Source organism: Mesoplodon densirostris, chromosome 2, assembly GCF_025265405.1.
Source record: "Mesoplodon densirostris isolate mMesDen1 chromosome 2, mMesDen1 primary haplotype, whole genome shotgun sequence".
Classification (NCBI taxonomy): domain Eukaryota; kingdom Metazoa; phylum Chordata; class Mammalia; order Artiodactyla; family Ziphiidae; genus Mesoplodon; species Mesoplodon densirostris.
The window spans coordinates 108,520,977-108,538,434 of record NC_082662.1 but is presented as its reverse complement, the minus strand read 5'-3'; the positions used below and the strand labels follow the sequence as shown (position 1 = coordinate 108,538,434).

Genomic DNA, 17,458 nt, shown 5'->3' with positions numbered 1-17,458 from the left:
ACTCAGCTCAGCTGTACAGCAAGAGCCCAACAAACCTTAGTCGGCATTATTATTACTAGTCTGGCATCAGTGATATATGAAGGGGTCCTGGTAGGGGATGGGTCTGGGGGAAATCAGGGGTCAAATCATAACAGGCTTTGATGGCCACACTAAGAACAGATTTTATCTCCTAAAGATGTTGGAGAACTTTCTAAATTGCTCTGCAATAATATGATCAGATTTGTGTCTCAAAAAGGTCACATTGGTCACTGTGCGTACCTTGTGTGTGTTTTCACCTATTCAGTTAAAAACCACTTAAGGCTTTTTATGCCACCATAGTATCATGCTTTGAAGAGGCTAAATCATTTGTCAATTTCATATTGTTGAACTTTCCACTTCAAAGCTGCTCTGAATTGTTAGATTGGGATGGAATGCAGAGGGTAGAACCAGAAGTAAAGAGAACCGTTAGGAAGTTGCTGCAGTAACCAAGACACAGTGGTGGCCTCAACAAATGCCCACTTACTTTATGAGAAAACTCAAGTTCCTTACTATATACAAAGCCAGCACAATCAGACCCCCTATTCCCAATACAGCTTATCTCTCATTAGTCTTCCCCAGACCCTCTGCTCTGGTTACATAGCACTAATTACACGTCTTGAAATATGCCCTTCCCTGTATCTCCCCTCAATGGTGTCTCCTCCTGTACAGGACATTCCCCCTCCCCACTCACCTCCTACACTCTTTCTTATAACTCCTATTCACTCATCAAAACTCATCTCAGATTTCACCTCCTTCAGGACACTTTCAATGGCGCCTTGCTCTTTTAGTCTGGAATAGATGACAATTCTATACACCCCAGAGCATCCCATGTTACTTCTATCAGAGAACTTATTAAAATTGTGTAACGTGTGTCTTGATGACAGGAAGTGGGTCTTTCATCTCTGTAACCTGAGTGCTTAGCCCAGTGTCTGGCATATAGCTGGTGCTCAGTAAATGTGAATAAGTGAATCCATGTCTCTTGTTTACTACCATTTGACCATTGTTCTACTTATACCTACTTAAGTCTCCTGATTGCCAGCTAGTCAGTTCTGTTAATGGATACCATTAAAGACGCAGCCCTAAAAAGAGATTTCTTTACTTGTGGGAACCATAAAGTCTTGGTAATGGTGAAGGTCCACCGTAAGTCCTTCAAAGGGAACAGTGCAGCTGCTATATACTCACACAGGCTCGAGAACAGGCAAAAGACAAATGACAAATAGAGCACCAAAAGCACCTACTTGTCCCTTTGGGCCAGGGCCTCAGTGTATTGGTTGGGCTTGACCCGGTTTCCTGGTATATCTTCCCTGTCCTTGGTGACTCCCTTCAGTTTCTCTGAGAGCTCCAGGTTACACTCTTTCTCTGCTTCCACCAGAGCCGCCATCCGTGCGGCTTCATTTTTTGCTAGCCTGGATTCCTGCAAAAAGGAACGAGAAAAGAACAAAACCTGAAAGGCTGCAAACATAGGTACTTTAGGGAGGGAAAAGGTGAATGCCAGGAGGCAGAGCAGTCGGAAAAGAGGTAAAAGGGGACCCCTAGCCGTGGATACTCACCTCCTGCAGAAGCTGGATCTTAGTCTCCAGGAGCTCGTAAACATGCTCCGTCTCCTGCTGTCTCTCCTCAAACTGGCGCCGGAGCTCAGCTTCATTATGGCTGTTGAGATTCTCCACATCAGTGCTAAAACCAGAGCATTGGCCAGTCAGAGCCAGTCACATAATTTAGCAAGTGGACCCATTAAGGCTGTTTCAGTAATTCAGAGTCCCATTGATGAGAATAGAAATGAAGTATTTTTTTCCTCTGCAATTATTTGTGCTTTCCAACTTTTCAGGTAATCTTTTAGGAACTCTGATTTGTGTTGCTTGTCAATCAGAATATACCTGACTACCTAGAGGCTTCATTACTGCTATAGCTTCAAGAGAAGAATCTTGCATATGAAAGGCAGGTAGTCATCAAATGGTTTAGAACTCAGCATCCATGTTCACCATCATCTGTCCCCGGACTTTCGCATTAAGACTGCTCTCCCAGAGTGCTTTGCTAGTTCCTTGCTTGTCTTGCTATTTGAATTTAGAGTGTTCCTTCCATTTAGGTTGCTGGAATAGAATATCCATTTGGACAGCCACAGAAATGCTTTTCTCCTTTACAGCCAGTAACCCATAGACTGTCCTGAATCTGGGCTACCTACCCAGAGTTCTATCCAGTTTTCCCACAGTCCCATGCAGAAAGCAGACGTTTAATCTATGGAAGCTCAGGGTTCTGGCCCAGCTTTGCTTCTCTGATGTCCTTAGGAATGAATGCCCAGGCGCTAGCATGAAGCGGGTAAGGTGTCACCAGCTTATTTATAGCTAACAACAGCTGCCTTTGGATGTCTGAGGATTAGAAATTTGGGGGCAGTATCAGGTGCTGAACGATCTTAATTCCGGTTTGGTTTTATTCTTGTTTTAAGCCATTTGTTGAGAACCATGGACAATCTTCTTGTTCTCAGGGCAGAGAATGATATTGAACCTTCATAGGCTCATGATAAATCAAAGTTGCTCTATCCAAGCCCAGTAGTATTTTAATATTTGCCCCAGAAGGCTGTGTCCATGGTGACCAAATGGAACTTCCCTAAAGATTATAGAATTCCTTGGTCGATAGTGGACACTACTCAGCACTGTCCCAGAGACTATATTTATCTTGAGTTCCCATGTCATTATGCAGCCTTTTGGTGGTAGAAGGGTCTTTGTTGTACAAGGGACACAAGTCAAGAGAATAACCTAAGACCCTTAAATAGACCTCAGGAATCATCAACTTTGACTCCATATTCCTTGATAAATGCAATAGACAACAGCTAACTACAATGTCTTAAGATTGGAAGTTATACATTTTCTGAGTAAGTCAGCCAGGAATGCTTGATTTAATAGGCTACAGCTGTTGTGAAGTCCGAAGAGCCTTGGACTTGATGCCAGAAGATGTGGGCTCTGCCACTCATTTGAGAAGACTTTAACACTCTGTACCTTAGTTTTCTCATTGTTAAAAATAGGATAATGCCTCCTAATTAAAAGCTGAAATGATATAATTTTTTTTTAAAAGCACTACACAAATCTCAAAACTTGTAACTCAATTGTTATTATAAGTTTTCCTAAAATCTATTAGTCCACTTAATGCCTTAGTAAGTATTGAGTAATTCCAGCATACTATGTATAGTTGAGTCTGGTTTAAGTATTCTGATGTTTCTGGACTATCATCCTAAGCATCAAGAAATACTGTGGAGATAGAAGGAACGCCAGATCAGATTGAATGTATACTGATTCTAGGATATAATCTGAAAATTATTTTTAGTAACAATTTCAATAGTACTTGTCATTTAAAACTAAGGGTTTTTTATTTATAAAAACTGTAAATTATAAAAGTAACCATCTTAACAATACAGAAGGTATAGAAAGAAAAAAAATTGAAGTCTTCTCCCCATCACAAACTCCACTCTCACTCCCCTGGTACAGGCAATGTTAAAGAGTTTGGTATGTAACCCTGCAGTTTTTTTCTATTCATATTCAAGCAAACACATGTACACATAGATTGTCTTTACCCAAAGGGGCTTATACTCTAAATATCACTCAGCACTTCTCCCCCTTACTTAGTCTATCAGGGACTTCCCATCAGGATAATAATATAGAGCTAACTCATTCCTTCTAATGACTACGTTTATCCTTTCATACTCTTGCTTTTATTTATAAGGAATAGATTCCTTTTAGGAATTATTTGACCAAGGGAAGTGCTAATTTTTTTATTTTGATAGGTAGTACCACATTCCAAAAATGTTATCACAATTCACACTCGCACCAGCACTATATGAGAGTGCCCATTTCCGCCAAAGTCTATGTCAGCCCTGGATGTTATTAGTAGATTACTGACTGGGAAGTTTATAAGCTTAGGTCTGATGAATTTACCAATCTATGTCAACATCTCTCAGACTTATTGGAGCCCAAGGAAAGAAAAGCACATTGTTTCAGTTTCTTAACTGGATGCAGCATTCAAATGCCAGAGTTAAGGGTAAGGAATTTGGTTCCAAATCTATTGCTCTCAGTTAATGAGCCAGACTGGAAAGGACCAAGAGCTCAACTAGTTCAAACTGCAACTCACCATGTTTTATCCAGATGCTGTTTCTTGTCCTGGAGTTCTCGTTTCAGGCTCTCTACTTCAACCTTCAACTCGATGTTCTGAAAAGTACACAGGCATTAATCGTCATTAACTGCCACAGACCCTCTATCAGACAGAGAAAGACAAGTATTATATCACTTTTATGTAGACTCTAAAATATGATACAAATGAAATTATTTACAAAACAGAAACGGACTCACAGACGTAGAAAACTTACGGTTACCAAAGGGGAAAGGCGGGGTGGGGGTGGGGAGAGAAAAATTGAGTATGGGATTAACAAATACACACCACTGTATATAAAATAAACAATAAGGATTTATTGTATAGCACAGGGAACTATATTCAATATCTTGTAATAACCTGTAATGGAAAAGAATCTGAAAAAGAATATATATATATATACACACCTGAATCACTTTATACCTGAAACTTATGCAATATTGTAAATCAACTACAGTTCAATTTTTTTTAAGTGTTCACTGTTATTACTTATAAAAACAACAGTTTTCCCTCCCTGACTAGGATAGCTGAAGTTCTCAGTCATAATCACATATTACATTAATCATATGTCATAGAAAGGAAAGAAAATTATTACACCAAAGGTCGGATATCCTAGGCAATCTGATCTGAACATTCTTCATGTTAGCTTTATTCTTCTACATAAGTAGAAAAGAGAAATGAAAAGGACGGAAAGAAAAAAAAAGAGAAAAGAAAAAATATAGTTACTTCTCTAGGCTTTAGCACTATGTCTATTCAAGCAAATAGACAATATAATAAAGTTTACAAGTCTCACAGAGAACTGCTAAAACAGTTTCATCCCACAAGGTTAGATCCTAAATCTTATGATCAATTATTCTGGTGGATCAAGGTAATTTCATGGGCTTTACAAAATCTACCACATGGAAATGCACATACATTCCAATTTACAGCATTAAATTCTAACCCTCTCTACCCTCTTTCTGCAGAAAAATCACCACATAGTCAATCACGTTTCTCCATTCTCCGTTAGTAAATATTTAAATTGTTAAATTCCAAGAATAGCTGAAGTGGATCCAAAATTAACTGCAGTTTCTTATCTTATCAGCTCTTTGTCAAGATATCCAAGGAAATGCATGTACTCAAGAGAGGGTGGCTGGCTGGGGGGAGAGCACCTTTCTCTCCTTCTACTCTCCAGAAGAATATCCACCCACCTAACCCAAGGAAAAGTTTCAATGATGAAGCTGAACTTAAATGATAAGCAATACAATAAACTTTCATTATGATATTAGTACCTAGAACTAGAGGACTGGGCTAACAATGAGTTTATAGATTAACTGTGTTTAATCAGATTTTCTCTGTGTTGGTAGCTTGTTTTGTTTCAGGACACATCACTTGAACAGAGTCTTAACGCCAATCCATGTTAAACACAGGATTCTCCTGAATTGATTTCCACCCTGGTGTGTACTGCAAAGTTCAATATAGAATTGGGTTAAAAGAAACCAGTAACCAATTACCTGATTCCTTTCCAAGGATTCTCTCTTTTTTTTTTAAGACTCTATCCTTTTACTTAACATGCCATAAAATTTTCCACCCCTTCCAGTTTTATTGGGATATAACTGACATACAGCACTGTATAAGTTTAAAGTGTTCAGCATAATGATTTGACTTACGTACATCATGAAATGATTACCATAATAAGTTTAGTGAATATCCATCATCCCATATAAATACAACATGAAGGAAATAGAAAAAAATTTTTTTCCAAGGCTTCAATTTTAACTCTGTAAGTTGATCTACTGCTCATATAATCCACAATGTGCCTAACCCTTTTAAAAATAGAGATTTTCAAAATTTTGCCCCAGCAGAAGCTGTGACACCAGGAATCATAAAAAAACGAAACAAAACAAAACTGCTTTTTTAAAAAATCAAAAGAGAAACGGTTTTGCCTGACCACCTTAGGAAAAAAAAAAGATCTTAATGCAAAATGTATCAGTCCTTTCATCATTAGATTAGAAGCATTATTACCCATTATATTAACTAGGTCGATAGTTTGCATACTGTGTCCCACCAGTATTCCACAAGACACTTCTAGGAATGGGAGAGGGAGAAGTTTAAAGAAGTGTGGTCACAGCCAGGGAATGTTAAAGGGTCTGCTCTGACTCTTGCAGACCCCTCTCCTCCACTGCTAACAGCACTCTTAATGTGGAAAGGGACTTATCAGGTCTTGTGGGGAACAATGAAGAGGCCTGACACTTGTTTCTTATACTCAGTATGCCTGCAGTCCAGTTGAGAGGAGCAAAATTCTGAGGTATGGATTTAAAATGCTAAAGGTTATCACTGATGAGGAAGTTTAGGATATAGCCTAACCCAGGGAAGGTTTAATGTGTAAGATATACAAGGGTAGAGAAGGTCACTGTAGATAAGGAAATATGGTATTAAGCTAGAAACTTCTCTACAGTCCATTCAGTAGCTCACTTATTTCAAGCATAGATATCTCATACAGCAAAATTCTAGAATAATTTTTAAAATTTCATCCGTGGATTGATAAACAGATAAACAAAATGGAATGTTATTTGGCCATAAAAAGGAATGGTAGATGCTACAACATGGCTGAACCTTGAAAACATTATGATAAGTAAAAGAAGTCAGTCACAGAAACCACACATTGTATGATTCCATTTATATGAAATGTCCAGAATAGGCAAATCTAGAGAAACAAAGTAGATAGGTGGTTGACTAGGGCTGGGGGGATAGGGGAATTGGGAAGTGATAGTTAATGGGTTGGGGGTTTCTTTGTGAAGTGATGAAAACGTTCTAAAACTGATTGCTATGATATGTGCACAACTCTGTGAATATTCTATAAACAGATGTGTACATTGTACACTTTAAATAAGTGAGTTGTATTGGTATGTGAATTTTATTTCAATTAAATTATAAAAAATGTTTCAAAAAGCCCTAGAAAGGGGCTTCCCTGGTGGCGCAGTGGTTGAGAGTCCGCCTGCCGATGCAGGGGACACGGGTTCGTGCCCCGGTCCAGGAAGATCCCACATGCCGTGGAGCGGCTAGGCCCGTGAGCCATGGCCGCTGAGCCTGTGCGTCCGGAGCCTGTGCTCCACAACGGGAGAGGCCACAACAGTGAGAGGCCTGCGTACCGCAAAAAAATAAAATAAAATAAAATAAGCCCTAGGAAGTTATAGTGGTTATAATTAAACGATAACGATGATTACGTATTGCATATCACACAGGCAGTTAGAACAGTGTCCAGCACCCAGGGAACATCATTATTATATCTGAACTAAAGAGCAAAACTATACATTGCCTTCAAGCATCTCTAACAGAAGTTAGCACTGGGTATTTCAAAATCTCTTTCCAATCTTGCCCCTCCTCTCCAGCACCCATGGTTACCACCCTATGAGGTACTCCTTCCTTACCACTGGGATCAGAGTGAATAGTCTCAAAACTGATCTCCCCAACCTCAGTCTCTCCACCATTTAAATTTTTCCTAAAGCATATTTCTGATTAGTTTACTCCCTTTACTCAGAAAGCTTTTCATAGTTTTTAATTGCACGGCAATTAAATTTTACACTACTCAGCTTTAAAATGGAGTCTACTCAAAATTTGACCTCAACTTACCTATCCGGCCTTATCTGCCATCACACTCCACCAATCTCCCCAACTAAAAATCATTTCATATGCCTCTGATTTTTCATAACTATCATTCTTTTTGTACTTCAACATTGACACACCAAATAATGCTATGTCTTTCTACCTGCCCTTTTACACTTCTGAATTACAGATTCCCTTGGGACAGAGAAAAATGATGGTGTGGTGGAACTAGCCAGGTGTGCTGGTTGTAAGCTTGTGCCTTTTGGCTTTGCGATGTTGGGACATGGGTTTCAGGACAGCAGACCTAGAAAGGCAGAAATCCATTTCTGCCACTTACTAACTGGGTGATCTTTTTTGTGTAAGTTATTTAACCTCTTAGAACATAATTTCCTCATCAATAAAAAGGGGTTACAAAAATTACCTTGAGCGGTGTAGTGAGGGGTAAATGAAATAACCTAAGTACCCAGCATAATGCCTGACCCAAATATCTAGCAGCTGTGACTAACTTGAGGCCCTCAGTGTTTTTGCAACTTCGTGTTTAGTAAATGCACTGAATGAGTGAACCAACCAACTGACAGGAACAGATACACCTAGGCAGAAGTGGAATGACAATATGTTTGTTGAAGAAAAAAAGGATTGGCTAATGCTGTGTAATTATACAGGAAAACTTTTTATCTGAAGTCTTTAAAAGACCTTCTGTTTTAAATCATGAATATTCCCTAAGAGGTATATTATTAACTCATTGAAGATAAAAGGTAGCTAAATCTGAGGCAGGAAAAGGAAAAATAACTTGCTGCAGGGCAACTCAAGTCACTAGTAGAATTCCAAATACTGCTTAGAATTCCAGCCTCCTCTTCTACCTTTCATCCTCCCCCATAAAAGGGCCATTCGACTCTTGGGCCTAGTCTACTCTGAGACTCAGACTTACTAATTAAGATCTCCAGACCTTAAAATAGACATTTTAGAGAGAGGTGAGCACGGACCAAGCATTAGATGGTACCTTAAATTGGTACAACCACTATGGAGAACAGTATGGAGGTTCCTTAAAAAACAAAAAACAGAGCTACCATACGACCCAGCAATCCCACTCCTGGGCACATATCTGAAGAAAACCAGGCTTCAAAAAGAAACACGCACCCCATTGTTCACAGCAGCACTATTTACAATAACCAAGACATGGAAGCAACCTAAATGTCCATCAACAGAGGATTGGATAAAGACGTGGTACATATATACAATGGAATATTATTTAGCCATTAAAAAGAAATAATGCCATTTGCAGCAACATGGATGGACCTAGAGATTATCATACTAAGTGAAGTAGTCAGACAAAGACAAATATCATATGATATCACTTATATGTGGAATCTAAAAAATGATAGAAATGGGATTAACATATACACACTACTATATATAAAATAATCAACAAGGACCTACTCTAAAGCACAGGAAACTCTATGCAATACTCTGTAATAACCTATATGGGAAAAGAATATGTATATGTATGACTAAATAACTTTGCTGTACACCTGAAATTAATACAACATTGTACATTAACTATACTCCAATATGAAATATAAATTTTTTAAAATAAAAAAAGACTATTATTACATTTTAAAAAAGAAATTATCTTTAAGTTTTTGGGTACAATAATGGTATTATGGTTATAGTTAAAAACAAAGATCTTATTGGTTAGAGGTGCGTTCTGATGTCTGTCCAGATGCAGTTCTGTAGTGTCTGAGAGTTGCTGTGAGGAGAAGGGAGGAGAGAGGCAGCAGAATGTTGGTAACTGTTGAAGCTGGGTGACAGGTACACAGGTCCCCAGTACTCGGGACAGGTACATGGGAGGCACTGTTCTCTTTATCTTTGTCTACTTTTGAAAAATTTCCTAATGAAAAGTTAGAAAGGGCATTTTCATCACAAAGAGGTAGATATCCACATTCTTCTTTAATGTTTTCCTTTTCACCTCTGGAATTCCTTAAACTATGGTCACAGATAGCAAAGAACGTTTGGCTCCCTACAGCAGCTCCTTTCAGCCACCAGACTTACATAAAACAGTGGTGCTGAGTCCATTTCCGAATACTGAGGGATAAAGAAAATAAACCTGCCTCTTAAACCTGGGGGACTCAGAATACAACTGAGTCATAGGGAGGAAGGAAGATCTGCAGAAATAAACTACAAACAAGATTCTTTTAGAGAGGAACCTGCAACTTCTTTAACTGGGCAGTCAGAGCTAATAAAATCACAATTCTCTCACTTCACCTCCAACCCTCTTCCAGTCTTCTTCAACTCTCACATTGCCTCACACTCCCTCTTCTTCTCCCTCCCCTCCCTGCTCACTTTACCCAGCTGGAACTGCACCCTTCTGGTCTGACACTGCACCGAGATAACATCAGTCATTATCCAATGGCTATCTTTTCTGAAAACCAGAGTTCTGAGTGATAGTAGTTTATGGCAAGATAGTTTCCAAGACATCGCTGGCCTTTGGTGGGGCCACCCTCTTCACCTCTAAACTAAGGGCTACTGCTGATTGAGAAATCAATCATGTAAGTACCCTTGGATGCCACCAAGGCTTTGCCTGAGTTGCTCTTAGCCTGTGATGCCTTCTCTCTTCTTTCTTTTTATTATTATTATCATTATTATTTTTTGGCTGCATGGGGTCTTTGTTGCTGTGTGCAGGTTTTCTCTAGTTGGCTTCAGTAGTTGTGGCACGAGGGCTCAGTAGTTGTGGCTCATGGGCTCTAGAGCACAGGCTCAGTAGTTGTGGCACATGGGCTTAGTTGCTCTGCAGTATGTGTGATCCTCCCGGACGAGGGATCGAACCCATGTCCCCTGCATTGGCAGGCAGATTCTTAACCACTACACTACCAGGGAAGTCCCTCTCTTCTTTCTAAAACTGTTCTTCATTAGGGTTCAGCTCAAGCACCCCCCACTCCCCCTTCCAGGAAACCTTCCCTAATCCCCTAGTCAGAACTTAATAATTCATTTCTCTTCACTTCCACTGTTTACAACTAAGATGACTATAACTTAGCATCCATACTGGGACTCTTCTGAAAGTGAAAACAGGCACTATCACAATTATACCAGGACAACTGGCAAAATCAGGACTGTCCTGAGTAAACCAGGATTCGGTCATCTGACACCTATCTCTAGTATAGCACTCAATTCACTCTGCTTTGATTAGTTATTTAAAATGTCTGGCTTCCCTTCTAGGTTTTAATATCTGGAGAAGTACTTTTCCCTCATTAGCTTTCCATATATGTTTATGGAATAAACACTTTACCATTTGTCTTGAATTGCTAACTTACATTTTTGTTTTGGTATTTAACTTCATGTGTGTGTGTGCGCACATGTGTGTGTGTGTTTCAACTGATCTTCAAGCTCTTTTGACGACAAGGATTATGTCTTACTTTATATCTCATAGTTTGCTGCTGGGGGAAGAGTACTCAAAAAAAAAAACCTTGACAGCATACCAGTATACATTCATTGATAACATCAGCAAGTAACTATGCACTGGAGATTAAAGATTGCCAGAACCAAAGTGCTTTTCAGTGTGATAAGATGTGAATTAGGGTCAGTGAGTGAAGGAAATGGGTACTGCACCTTTGTAAGACAGTACGAAACAAACCAGAGAAAAGGAGGCCTTCCATGGAAGAGTTTTTTTTAACTTTTCCTTTTATATTGGAGTATAGCTGATTAACAAGGTTGTAATAGTATCAGGTGCATATCAAAGAGACTCAGCCATACATATATATGTCTCCACTCTCCCCCAAACTCCCCTCCCATCCAGGCTGCCATATAACATTGAGCAGAGTTCTCTGTGCTATAGAGCAGGTCCTTGTTGGTTATCATGGAAGAGTTTTTACTTGGGACAAAAATAAATATGGCCAGATCTTACTCTGAATCAGTTCTGTAGAGTAAAGGAATTTGAAAAGAAATAGTTTAATAGGAGGAAGAGTCTCAAACTCTTGTGAGGAGATCCTCTTATAATTCCTGATTATTAACCCAAAGTGAAAAGTCACTCTAGTGGATGGGTTTTATTTTTAAATGTTTTCTTTTCTTTTTAGAACCATATCCTTTCTAGGAAAAGTGTAGCTCAGAAATATTTTTGTTCACAGTGAATTTATTTTCCAGACTTCTCTGAAACCACTGGGGCAAAGCATTAGCTCTATAAAACAGGGTGAAGTACTGAATATATTCATAAGGGGTTCTTCTATCTGTCCTGAACAAGGGGCAAGGGTTTTGTCGCTATACAATCCCTGGAAACACATTTTAGTAGCTTCCAAGTGAGTTGTTTTGTAGATGAGATTTCCTTTCATTCACTTAGTTTTAAAGCAAAAATAAGACCCTAGAGGGTCTAACTATTTGGCTTTGTCATTAACTGTGTGACCTTAGACTAGTCACTCCCAGAGCTTTATGTTTTAATACAGTCAATTAATTTGAATCAGAGCCTCTCTCTCTTGCCCGTAAGAATTATAATACCACCTACATTGCTCATCTTCTCTGTTGATGTAAGACACCTAGCCAGAAGGTGTTCAAATGCAAATCATAAAAGTCCTCAGACCCTCAGGTGGAGGAAAGACCTTATTCAGAGGTGCAGACCCTGCCTTTCTACAGAGTCCAGGTTCATTGTCATCCACTAGTGCAATCAAGCCCTAAATTAGACACATAGGTTGCCCCAACATGTGACAAGAATAGTTCATTGCCAGGAAAAGGATAGCAGGGCAGTGTCCCCAGCCTCAGTAAGCAGAAGACTACAAGGCCAGGCACTCTCCTGCCAGAGATTGCTTTAGTGTCCAGTTCCCCAAAGAAATGGAAAAACACCAAGTGGAAAGTTTCAGTTTATACAATACAAAGTACAAGGATCTACATCCGGATGACTGAACTCCTCTGTTCAGGTCACTCTTTCAAGCCCAAACCATGTTAGTCCTTAGTAGAGGCCTGAAAACAATACCAATTCCTTCCCAGCTCAGTTTACCTTGATTAGACAAACACAGACACCCACCTCTGAGTAAGCACTGAGGCTGTGGATGAGTTCTAAGGTAGCCAGGTATTTGGACAGACACAACCAGGGCTCACATGTGTATGTGTGTGAGAGACAGAGACTGACAGAAAGGGTACTCACTGGGCAGAAGACAGGTAGCTAACTTGTGAGATGGCAGCATTTATTTATTCACTTTTTTTAAATCAAATGTTTATTGAGAATCTCCTTTGGATATGTAAGGCACTCTAATAAGTATTAAAAAGAGCAAGGCAGATACAATCACAGTCCTCAGGGAATTTACAGCCTATGGGGGCAATTAAACAGATAATTATAGTAGAATGTGATAAACAAAAGAGACCCAGAATCAAATAGCTGCATGGAAATACACACAGGTGGTAGATATAAATAGTAGCAGATACATAAATCAATGCAAGTCCATCCTGTAACTCCTGGCTTTAGCCTCCAAAGAAACATTCCTAGACCCAACTCAACATGTGTTATACCTTGGGTTGCCCTTCCTTTCAGCTCCCTGGTTCTAATCTTTTAAGGGAGGAGGAATATAAATCTCAAACTACAGAGCTGCCAAGGGAAAACAAAGAATCTTGTACTTAGGGCAGCAGTATGGTGAAGAGTATAGACTTTAGAACTAAACTGGCCTGGGTTCAAATACTTACTATCACATTCTGTTAGGCTGAATCATATGAAAGTGCAGATACTCAACCATTTTTCACAGTTCCACATAGTTCATCCTCTATATTCTAGAAATAAGTCACTTAACCTAAGTTGTAGTTCCTTCAGGTGCTTACAATCACTACCTTTCAAGGATACTGTGAAAATTAAATGAAAGGATGTAAATGAAAATACCTGACATATAGTAGGTGTTCAATAAACATTAGTTTCCCCAAAGGTAGTAAGATGTATGAATCACAAGCAGAGATCGGTACTTCTGGTCAACCTTGAGTTTAGGAACCCAAGAAAGATTAAAATGAGGTTAAATGATAAAACGATTAACTAAAAGCTTTGGGTTTTGATGGTGGGGGAGGCTGTGATTTGGGAGGGGGGCAGGGGACATACGAGAATTTTCTGTACCTTCTGTTCAATTTTGCTGCAAACCTAAAACTGCCCTAAAAAATAAAGTCCATTTAAAAACATGGGGAAAAATATGAGTTGTCTTGGGCATTTTTTATTTACACTCTGAGCTCAGAGGTCCCAGTATACACACTGCCTTGGTTTACACAATGATCAACTTAAACCCTTCTTAGTCACTCTGTTAAAATCTTGGTAGAGTCCCAAAAGCCTCTGTTGATCTGGCCAACTGAGCTGGCAAGTGAGAAAACATCCATATAAATACCAGTGATCTCAGTGATTCTCTCCCTGTCCCCAGCACATTCCTTAGCAGGACGAATCTCTCTCACTTGGCTGGAGCCTCTCTGTTCATAAATAGGACTGGCTGGGCTTAATTTAGAAAAGTGCAGGCCTCTTATGAAAGTCAGGGGTGAGGCTGGAGCCCCTACAATCCCAGGACACCTTGTGTGGAGACAGGAACCCGGCCCCACTGAAGGGGCTATAAAAGGGATGCTCAGAATGATTTGTTTCCCTCAGCTATTTAGAAACTGGAGTTCAGGGGAACCATCCTGTGCTTTCCTTAACTTCCCTTTGGGTAGCAGGTATAGAATTGGGAGTTATAAAGTATAAAATTTATATTAATTTTTCTACAGATAAATTGGTACATAGGAAACCTAAGGCCGTCTAAACATTTTTTTAAAGGCTGTTTGCAGATGTAATTATTATTTTATTTATTTATTTTTGTTGTGTTGGGTCTTCGTTTCTGTGCGAGGGCTTTCTCTAGTTGTGGCAAGCTGGGGCCACTCTTCATCGCGGTGCGCGGGCCTCTCACTATCACGGCCTCTCTTGTTGTGGAGCACAGGCTCCAGATGCGCAGGCTCAGTAGTTGTGGCCCACGGGCCCAGTTGCTCCACGGCATGTGGGATCCTCCCAGACCAGGGCTCAAACCCGTGTCCCCTGTATTAGCAGGCAGATTCTCAACCACTGCGCCACCAGGGAAGCCCTAAACATTTTTAAATTATCTGTGTCATCTAACATGATCTGACATTTATCCCCAAATTCAGCTCTCCATTCTGGATCTACACTTGCTTTGATCTACTCTCCAAAAAGAATAAAGCCACTCACTGGTATTCTGCAAAGTCCAGGACAGTTTTTCTTGCATTGAAACTTGCACTACAAAATGGTATCTAAGTTCCAACACCTGGCAGTCACTCCTCCCTTGGAAGCCTATCTGTGTCCTGAAGTCAGGTCCTATGATCAGGCAACTCCTCTAAAATAATACCTGTGCTTGAGAACAGGGGCAGCACTTAGACTGTAGACTCTAAGTTGTGTCATTCAGGATGGCAGCCACGAGCCACATGAAGCTATTGAACCCTTAAGGTATGACTAGTCCAAAATGAGATGTGCTGTAAGGATTTCAAAGACTTAATACACACTGGATTGAAAAGACTAGCTACAACAAAAGAACATAAAATCCTAATGATTTTTTAATGTTGATTTCATGTTGAAACGATATTTTAAGTATGTTATTAACATTAATTTACTTTTCTTTTAATGTGGCCACTAGAAAATTTTAAATTACATCTGTGGGGACTTCCCTGGTGGTCCAGCGATTAAGACTCCTTGCTCCAGGGAACCAGACCCTGTATGCCACAGCTAAGATCCCACGTGCCTCAACTAAGACCTGGTGTAGGTAAATAGATAGATAGATTACATCTGTGGCTTACATTAAATTTCTGCTGGACAGTGCTGTTCTACAAAATGTTAGAAAAAAGATGTACTAGTTTTAAGTACACTACATGAAGACATGTCCTGACCTGCATCACAATTAATCCCATGGTCTAAGAGCACCTCTAAGAGTTTTATGGAGTTATGGTATTCATCAACCAACAAAAAACAGAAGTGACTCTAGCTAATTATAAGTGAAGCAAAATTATCTAGGGGGTGATAGGCACCACACTGAAGAAGTCAGGTCACAGTACTACTCAAACTATGTTCAGACACTAAACTGCAAGTGTCAGGATGGCAGGGACCCCCTCTATCTCCTTACCATTGCATCCCTATTGCTAGCACTGTGCCCAAACACGGAAGTGCCCACACATGGAAGATGATTATTTATCCAATGAATGGGTGTTCTTAAAAATAAAAACACAACCCTCTCTTAAACCATTCTAACTGTCAAGAATTTCCTCTTCCTATACTGTTTCTTTTCTCAAGTTGTTTGCTTCCTACTTCTGCTAACCCTTCTCTTGGAGAGACTTCTTAGGTCCAGGAAGAGTTGGAGGTTCACCTGGAGCACTCCAAAGCCAGCTTGTGGGCTCTCAGGTGGAGGAGACATCAAAGGATGGAAAGGTGGCCTCCTTTTTCACAAGTACAGATGAGCCTCACCTGCAACTTCCAGGGTGTTTGCAATCAATCAACACCAACTTTCTGAGTTTCTATTATGGGCTCAACAATGTTGAAGAGAATGTTGAAGGCAATAGAGTAAGTCTGAGATCAATCCAACCCACAAAGTACTTATAATCTAGAAGAAGAAATAAGCAAGGTACACATTGGAAAGATAATTGCCAGCCAGGGATTAAACACGTGCCAAATAATATATCTGAACTATAACTGCTGGAAGAGCACAGAAAGTAAAAGATGGTTTCAGGGATTGATTATGATGAAAGGCCCACCTGAGCAGGTAGACTCTAAGTTGGACTTTGACACCTGAGTAGGGTTTGGAATAAGCAGAGAAAAAGGATACAGGTATTCCAGGCGTGAACAAGGATGTGTCAGCAGGAATTAGCACACATGAGGGAGACTGACTCACGCTAGGAATATATTTGAAAATACATAGTGAGAGAATAAAGCTTGCTTCCTACTTCATGGAGAATACTGAAGTAACTAGAAGAAAACCCCTATAGTCTCCTATCACCATATCTATCCATCATCTACTAGCATCTGTGCTCACAAACTGTCTTTCCGTGTGTGACCACAGATAACTATCCATGCTCCCATCTAAAGCCAAACCTCCCACTTAGGCATTAGGTCCCATTCTCTCTACTTCTCAAAAGTAGCATCCAGAAAGTCTCCTTAATCAATATTTCACTTTCTACTGGAAAATTCTACTGGTACACAAGCATACTATTATTCATCTATCTTTAAAAAAATCTTCTATGGACTCCTTACCTTTACCAGTTACTGTTCCATTTCTTTGCTCTCCTTTGCAACAAAACTCCTCAACGTAATCAGTCCAATTCCTCTCCCATTTTTTGTTAAACTTACTGCAATCAGACTTTTGCCTCTACCACTACCAAAACTACTCTAATCAAGATCACTAATGACATTCATGTTGTCAAATCCAAAGGTCAATTCTTAGTCATCATATACTTGAGCAATCAGCAGCATTTCAAAAGGTTGATCCCCCTCTCTTCCATTGTATGTTTTCTTTACTTGGCTTCCAGAATCCAGATTCTCTTGGTTTTCTTCCCACTTCACTGGTTACATTTTCTCCATCTCCTTTGCTGGTTCTTCCTCCTTTCTCCAAACTATTAATGTTAGAGTGACCCAGGGCTTAGTCTTTGGTCCTTTTATCTTCCACCTTGGTAGGACTAACTCCCTTGGCGATCTGTACAGTCTCATGGCTTTTTTTTTTTTTTGGCTGCATTGGGTCTCGTTGTTGTGCATGGG

The 17,458-nt window shown here is 39.8% G+C and overlaps 1 protein-coding gene across 1 annotated transcript in view; it reads right to left on the bottom strand.

Annotated features, from left to right (window-relative positions):
* Positions 1–1,252: 1,252 nt before the first annotated feature.
* LOC132484163 (myomegalin-like) overlaps positions 1,253–17,458 on the bottom strand; it is a 105,462-nt gene continuing 89,256 nt past the window's right edge. The window contains exons 5-7 of the mRNA XM_060090385.1: positions 4,135–4,211; positions 1,569–1,692; positions 1,253–1,432 (exon numbers count right to left, since the gene is read on the bottom strand). Of these exons, the coding sequence (XP_059946368.1) occupies positions 1,253–1,432; positions 1,569–1,692; positions 4,135–4,211 (381 nt within the window). The remainder of the gene's footprint in view (positions 1,433–1,568; positions 1,693–4,134; positions 4,212–17,458) is intronic.